At 39.9% G+C, this 8,314-nt stretch overlaps 1 protein-coding gene across 1 annotated transcript in view; it reads right to left on the bottom strand.

Moving 5' to 3' along the window:
* Positions 1-3,653: 3,653 nt before the first annotated feature.
* The window catches only part of ppp1r9a (protein phosphatase 1, regulatory subunit 9A), a 75,215-nt gene continuing 70,554 nt past the window's right edge, over positions 3,654-8,314 (bottom strand). Inside the window, exons 16-19 of the mRNA XM_063185036.1 lie at positions 8,004-8,054; positions 5,509-5,532; positions 4,802-4,984; positions 3,654-4,634 (exon numbers count right to left, since the gene is read on the bottom strand). Of these exons, the coding sequence (XP_063041106.1) occupies positions 4,395-4,634; positions 4,802-4,984; positions 5,509-5,532; positions 8,004-8,054 (498 nt within the window). The 3' untranslated portion in view covers positions 3,654-4,394. The remainder of the gene's footprint in view (positions 4,635-4,801; positions 4,985-5,508; positions 5,533-8,003; positions 8,055-8,314) is intronic.

The following is an 8,314-nucleotide window of genomic DNA, read 5'->3' as shown; positions in this document are numbered from 1 at the left end:
CATGCAGTTGAGACAAAAATGGAAGAAAGAAAGACAGAAGGAAAGAAAATAAATCATAATAATAAATCAAACTGTTCAACAGGCTGTTTTTAAATGATCATCATCAACATTATTTTTTTTCTTGCAATCTTGAGCAACATGCTATAGTTGCGCTTCAGACTGACAGACAGACTGTACAGCACGGCTCACATTTCCCACTGACTTTTAGAAATTCACCATCAGGGGAAAAATAATTATTAAGGAAACAGAGAATAATTAAAATTGAAATGAAAACAAGAAAAAAATGAAAGGAGAAAAACAAGAGCAAAAAATAACAGAAAAGAAAAAGCTCAAATGACAGCATCAGGTACAGTCTTTCCAGTGTGAGTGACGAATACTATAGCTGCCATTTTGATGCCTCTGTAGTGTAAGAGCATGAGAAAATAAAAAAAAGAAATGAAACAAACACAAAAAAACAAAAGAAACCCAACTCAAAACAAAAAATAATACACAAATACTGTTTTGTACAGTACTCTAATAGCTCTGCGATAGGTCTATGACAGACCTGTTACCCCCACACTCCAAAACACCCTGCTCAATACCATATAGACCCACTACCCCCAACCTCCAAAACACCCTGCTCAGAACCAGTGATTATCCTCACGACCAAGACAGTCGTAGACAGCAGCAATTGCAAGTTCGGTATACCCTCTTATATAAATAAATACAAACACACTAGCAAAAAATGCCATCATCATTATCATCATCTCTCTCTCTTTCGCTCTCTCTCGGTCGCTCTCTCTCTCTCGTCTTACTTAAGTACAGTATAGAGAAAATAAAATACTACTGGCTTGCGGTAAGTGCTGTATTGCTGTAAGCCTAAGCTTTGTGGAGTGAAATAAAAAAGATGGAGGAACTGAAGGGGTTAATAGTCAGTAGTGTTGTCTGTCCCTCAGGTAGACAGGGCTACCGTATACGAGGGCTATGTGAGGGTTCCGTTTAGTATAGCGAGGAGGCGTCGTCGGTTTGTAGAAGTTAGCTTAGATAAAATGGCCATCACAGTTTTGGACAAGGGAGAGGGTGCTAGTAAGTTGGTACTTGTAACTCAAGATACTTTCTGTTTTAATCTCACATTGAGTCTAAAACAGAAGCCTTCTCATAATAATCATAGTTTCATATTGAAAATATGAACCTTGAAATCATTTTTTGGCATAACATAGGAACATAATGTTAAATACTTCCTGTCAACGTATAAGATGATTTTTTTTGCAACTTTAATCAAAATATCAATCTAAAATAAATTACCAATAGGAATAAAGAATAGCTATAATGATTAGGGCCTTTTGAGGAACTATAGTGCGATAACTTGGTATCCCAAATAGCGACTGTCTACTGTTGTATGGACGTAACATTGATGAGGTATGGCCACTCCATAACCTACAGTAAACACTACATGACACACATGTGAGAGGGATCTTTACATCATGTCCTCTGTGTTACTCAAAAGTGCAGCTAATATACAAAAAAGTCTAGAAATATATACCGCCAATTTAAAACCTCTGAATCCTCGAATAAAAATCCCGAACGCATGGTTTTTAATCATTATTACCTGAAAAGTAAAAAGGGGGACTGCATTGATCATGTACCCATTATGCATAATACAGTTTCATCTGAATATATTGCAGTGTATGTACACATTATTAATCTATAGCCTACGCTAGATGAGGGAGGCCCGTTATAGATCATTCCAGTGTATAGAATATTCTGTAATAAAAAAACATCTGGTATCTCTGGTATTCTTTAGGAAGTGTTATGTTACTGTACACTGTGTTGTTTTCAGTTTGTGTTATGTGTAATATCACTGTAATATCCTTGCATTATAACTGACATGAAACAAAGCACATCAATGTCAATGAGGAGGAGGTTTTTTTTTCTAAATAAACCTTACCGGGTGTGTTTCTCGAAAGCGTAGTTGTTAGCCAGTTAGCAAGGGTAGTTGCCAATGGGAAACTGCATTGCAAACAACAAAGCAGCTAACTTAGTTACCAACTATGGTTTTGAGAAATGCACCTCTGGTAAGAGGGGATAATCCTATGAGGGCTATGTACATGTGGTTTGTATAGTAAGTGCACATTTGTGGACCGCTCAGGAGTAGGGGAAACATCTGGAGTGAACTAGGAACGCATTCTCACGCTCTGAGGAACATGGCTAGGTTCAAGTAAAATCTCTACTGAAAAATCTTTTTTTCACATCTCTTCTCTTTTTTTCTTAAAAAAGGCAGCTCTTGGATCTAACAGAGTTTGAATTAAGAGATATTTCAGGGACAAGGACAGTGGGAAAGTAGCAGTGAAGTAGAAGCAGCACAGGTCATTCATCCATGGAAGGTTTTTGTTTTTCTAAATTGTGAGTACAGCAGTTTTTGTCCGTTTTAAGTTATGATTTGAACTTGAGTAGCCAGTCCAACATTTTATGCATTGTGTGATTCCACAGCTGTTAAAAGGTCTCCAGACACCAGCTTCAACACAAACGTGTCACAATGTACTTCCAAAATTCTATTGGTTTAGAATCCTACGTATATTGTCAAGCAATCCAAAGTAGTATTCATACTCCATGGTTTTGGGTTGTTTGTTTGTCTGTCTGTCTTTGTTGGCAACATTAGGCTAAAACTGCCAATAGAAATGACAGTATACTAAGTCTTCAGAAATGATGGACAATGGCTCCATACATGATACTGTTGACTTGGGTAAAAAAAGGGAAAGTCAACGTCACCAAAAAGGTCGATTTTTTTTACCGTATCACTGTCAGAAATTGCTAAAACAGGCTGCTGCAACAGCGCATGTTGTTACTGGAATCACTTGGTTTGGCTTCAGAAAGTGCGACCCCTGGTGTGGAAGGTGATGTGCAGAGCCTTTGAACACAACAGGAACAGTTAGGTAGGTGCATTATTTTGCAGAGGTTACTTACATCATCATCATCATAATCAACAACTGCACATCAAATCATACATTATGTTAGTTTTGTCTGTGGAGGACCGTGCAAAGAGACCCTCCAGCAATGCTAACACTTTGCAAAATCAATGTCTTTTTTTACGTTATTATTTAAGTTCATGAGTCAAGTGGACCAGCAATGCTTGATCAGCCTCGAAATCTTGAAAAATCGAATGTCGAACAAAAGTCCTCAGTCCACGTTTTGGGGTGCGAGGCAGGCTTAAAATCAGCCTCTACCATACTCTAGCACACTACATCACAGTTAGATTGGCTTTAATCAGTGGACACGCAATGCAGCACACCATGGCTCCTTGTTCTGCTAGCGCTAAAAGCTTCAGCGTGCTCTGTACTGTACAAAAAAAACAACACCCCATGAAGGACCTCAGAAAAACCATTGGTCTGCATCAGATGTACCTACACCTGTGTAGTCGTAGAAAATGGCACATTAGACATTGTGTATACATTGTGTATACAGTATATATATATATTTTTTCATCTTGTTTCATTTTGTGTATATACACGGTCAGTTTGCCTAAAAGGTGCTTGTCATGAAGCTAATAGACAACTGTTACAGGTAGACTTCAAGCTGATATGATGCACTGTATGGACATGAAATCAGTTACAGGTGCTGAGCATGTCAATAAATATACACTGATCTAAGAAAAATGAGAAATAAATTAGGGGGGAGAAAACAATATTTCAACACGGTTGCTACTTGGAAAGATGCGCGGGTGAAAAAAAAACGAGACACATAATAGGACACGTTGAGATGAGATGAGATGAGGTCCTGATTGTGTTAGGTTTCTCTTGGTGTTTACAGGTGGCAGTTCGCTAGCCAACTACAGCCTCCTGTAATGAGCAACTGGATGTACTCTTCGTATCCAGAAGAAGGAAGCCCTGTTTAGTGTGAACATGCCCCTACGAGGTCAAAGGTCAATGTCAACAACTTCGGGGGTGGTGGAGAGATACAGTAGCGTTCTAGTGAGGAGGAGAAGGGCAAAGGAGGTCCACTTCAGGTCCACTGCATAGAGGTTTCCATGCTGTCTTCCATATTTCCTCTCCACTTTCTTCTTTTCTTCCTCACCCTCCTTTGTAGTTCCTGGCCCCTTCCTCTAAATGTATCTCCAACCATCTCAACCAAGCCCTCGAAATGTGGAAACCAAGCCCTAATTATTACAAAAAAAAGTATCTAGTCGAGTCGCAGGAATAGGGTGATCAAACAAGTAGTTCTTTCCTGGCTTCCTTTCTTCCTACCCTCTCAGCGTCTCAGGCTGCGGTGAGTCTTACTGCAGCTGGTTAGTCTGCGGCTCCCATCTTGAAAAATAAATGAATAAAGAAGCACTTTTCTTTCCTTTTCGAAAAAAAAACGTTTTTGAATCGAACCACAGAGCTTCTTCATTCAGTTTTTTTTCAAAGCTTGAGCTTCTCTTAGTCAGCAGCTCCCTCTGCTGGCTGGGAGGAGCTGTTGCGGCTGCGCTGTGCCTGCGTCAGTGTCTGCATCTGCGCCTGCGCCTGCTTCTGGAGCTGCTCCATCTCCCTGCGCCGCAGCTTATCGCGCTGCTTCTCCAGCTTCTGCCGGTTGCGTCTGGCCTTCTCCATCAGGGCCCTCAGGTCCTTCAACTTCTTCTTCATCAGACCGCGGTCCGACGGGGAGTCCACGCCCAGCTCCTGTGAGGTAAAAATAAACACATAATAGTAGAAAAAGTAGCGATATGCGGTGTATTACATACAGATACAATGGGTCTGATGGAGACTCCACACCCAGCTGTTGTGGGGTCAGAACAAGCATGTGTGTGAGTGTGTGCTCTCTCTCTCTCTCTCTCTCTCTGCCTTACCTTTAGGGCACTGCTGTCCAGTGTTAGCAGCTGTTCTCCGTCCACGTTCTTGGCAGTGAATTGCGGGATGTACTTGTCCAGGCCCAGCCCAGCCAGCCAGCGGCCCACCTGCTGACAGCTCCAGTTGGGGACGCTCTGGTTCTGCCAGTGCTGAGGCTTCCCCGATTGACCATCATCCAGGACCTGACAATTGATGAAGAAACATTCACAACCGTTCATTAATTACTAGTACATTTGAGGAAGAAATACTAATTAACATTCGTTATGGCGAAACGTTTCATCATGTGATGGCACTAGAACATTCAAGACATTCCATTACAGACTGTAAGACTGGAATAGTAGTTGTTTGCATAATAATATGCAAATCCAGCATACAGTACTAAATCAACAGAAGATGGTATGAGAAATGATAATTCACAAAACTCGCACATCCATAGGACTGACACTTTGTGTGTAACTGTAGACTGTAATATCATAATATCACATACATACCACACATTAACACTACTAAATAACAATGTACCATACAATACTACAACAATGCTGCTAGCAGAACACTGCATCACAGTGCATTGCATTTGGCAGACGCTTTATAACCAAAGCAAACTATTTGTCAATAGCCAGCACGACTAGCAGTTAAAGGTAGCAGAGGTTGGCTAACAACATTTTAGAGAAGTAACAAAACAGCCACTGGATCCGCATCTTACCTCGTCATCAATCATATCCAGACTCTACCATGTGCGCAGCATGAGAAGAAGAACAGAAAATAGGAAGCTGGTGGTTAGTGCAAGCTCAAGCAATAATAAAGTTATGAGAAGGAAGCGAGAACACACATCAATCAATCTAACAGTTAGTCAACAGGGCCGGCCTTGGGGTTAGGGGGTAGAGGTGACAGGGTGAGACAGAGGAGTCAGAGTGTATGTGTGTGGGTGTTTAAAATTGAATTAAGTCAGTGCAGTGCAGAGTAGTGGTGTGCATTAGACCTGCCCTAACGATTCGATTCGATTACAATCTGGGAGATAACGAATTGGATTTAATCCAATTCTACGGTGCATTGCAATGCATTATATTTCAACTGAAAGCAGGGCAAATTTTTCATCAGTCATGAGGCAGTGCAAGCAGACAGATAGGGAACAACATTTTATTGGCTGTGGTGTGTATCAGTCCTGCAGTGTTCAATGCCTTGCAGTCGTTTCACTTAATTTTAAACTAGAAATGAATTGAAACTTGAAAAGATATACAGCATTTATTATGCCATTTGCCCAATCGATTATTGAATTGTCCTGCTCCGCATTGCGATGCGTTGCCGAATCAATTGTTGAAACCACTAGTGCAGAGAGTCAGAAAGTGAATGATTAAGACATAAAAAGAGTGAAAGAATAGAGGACCATGATGATTCTATGCATCTAAGACAGGGGTGCTCAGACTTTTTCCAACATGTGAGCTATTTATTGAAATAGGTGTGTGAAAATGATCTACTGGAGGTTCAGGGGTTTCTCCCCCGAGAAAATTTAAAAATACAGCTGTTAGAAATGCAATTTTAACACAATATGAGAATTTATTTCTGTGAATACTCATCAATAATGAAAGGTGAATCTGCTGTGAATAACAGCCTCATACAGACCTTATTTAGGCCTACTGTAAATTACGCCTGTTTTTGATCACTCTGGCTGTTTCTTTTGAGCGGTGACGCTGCCTGTACTAACTGAACATATAGCGTACGGTATCTGCAAACGTCTCGTGCTGTCCTATTTTTTGTGCTCCGATGTTATGACTTATGAAGAGTTTGTTGAGTGTGGCGCTTGACAGTTATCCTCCTTATCTGAAGACGTCGTTGTGTTTATGGTATTTACAGTGTAGACGCCTGGAGTTAGCCTGTCAGATTCTGGGTATCAGGGAACTTTTTAATTTTTTTAAATGTCCTACGATCTACCAATACTGCCTTCACGATCGACTGGTCGACCGCGATCAACGTATTGAGCACCCCTGATCTAAGAGGATGAAGTGTGGAATCATGTCAACGTTGGCTCTATAGAGTTTCTACTTATGCTGAACTATTGATACTGGTTAATTACAGTAGATTCGTTGATTACGGTAATTATCAGTTAATAACAATAAACAACATGAAACTGCATTTCCACACAGCCCCTGTAAGAATGTTTGTGGGTAGACTATCAAAATAAAGTTACTTAAAGGTGCACTGTGTAGGATTGTGGTCAGAGCAGGTTCATGAATTTCATGTATATTGACTAAATAATAAACTAATATTTACCGGTACTAGTATGGCCAAAGCACAGTATGTTTTGCAGTCACAAATGTCTATTTCAGGACATTGAAAATGGCAAATGGCGGACAATGGAGCAGATCCCGCTTTTCATGTATGAAAAGAACAATTTTCCCAGTCATAATGAAGAATTAGAATTTCATGGTGGTGGTATATTTTATGAATTAAGTTCATTATGTCTAACTGTTTAACTTAAACACTTAGTGGTTTCTTTTGCCTTAAGACATGTAAAAGTTTTTATCTGTTTTTATCTGTTATATGTCGAAACATGTCAGGTAAAAGATAAAAACTTTTACATGTCTTAAGGCAAAAGAAACCACTAAGTGTTTAAGGTGTTAAATATTGATGAAAAATTTTACATTTGTGAATGGGTAGCCTGAATTCTGGAAATAAACTAATAAAACATATTACAGTGCACCTTAAACAGTTTATTCATGTGAAAATGCAGTAAATATGTACCGGTAAGTAAATGATGAATGTGAGCAAATCAAAGGCAGTTAAATGAGTCATAACAAGATAAGCTATTTAACTTTATGTACAACATTCTGTACATTGAGCTATAACCAGAGACGGTCTATTGGGAAGAACTAAGAAAATCTTTGATATAGCACTAAACAACAAAATGCATCTTTATTAGCTGATGTAAGTAGCCAAAAAGGTTTAATAGATCCCGAAGGAATGATGTCAATGCATGTGACGTGAGTGGTACCATACGGCTGACACATGGCATCATTTCTGTGCAAAATGTATGCAATAAAATGACGAATACATAACTGTAAATAAATGACTGCAATACTTTTATGAGCGTATGCAATGAATTGGCTCTGGGTGTGATTTGCCAGACACCATGGGATCTGAATGTGATTGGCTAGTGAGCTTGAGCTTTGCCAATGGTGTCTCTGCCATTGGTCCACTGACCTCTACAGAGCCACTGCTGCTCCCGCTGAGGTCATCATTCAGCGCGGACACCTACAGGAAACACAAACAGAGAACAGGAACAAACACACTCAGCACATCTACCATATAAGCACATTCTCTCCCTCAAAGAAAGTAAGCCTTCAAAACACTTGACACTCTTAATTAGGAAAAGTCTGCATGGCAAATACCTCTGAGATTGTGCTGAGTTTTTTTTAACAAAGCGCACAAGCCGCTGGTGGTGCATTCATTTGGCTTTTCAACTGATGTTGCGATTGAAGTAAAAAAAGCTAACATGATATTACACCTCATGC

The sequence above is a fragment of the Engraulis encrasicolus genome, chromosome 20, assembly GCF_034702125.1.
Source record: "Engraulis encrasicolus isolate BLACKSEA-1 chromosome 20, IST_EnEncr_1.0, whole genome shotgun sequence".
In the NCBI taxonomy this organism is placed as follows: Eukaryota; Metazoa; Chordata; class Actinopteri; order Clupeiformes; family Engraulidae; genus Engraulis; species Engraulis encrasicolus.
This window is presented reverse-complemented; position numbering and strand designations above follow the sequence as displayed.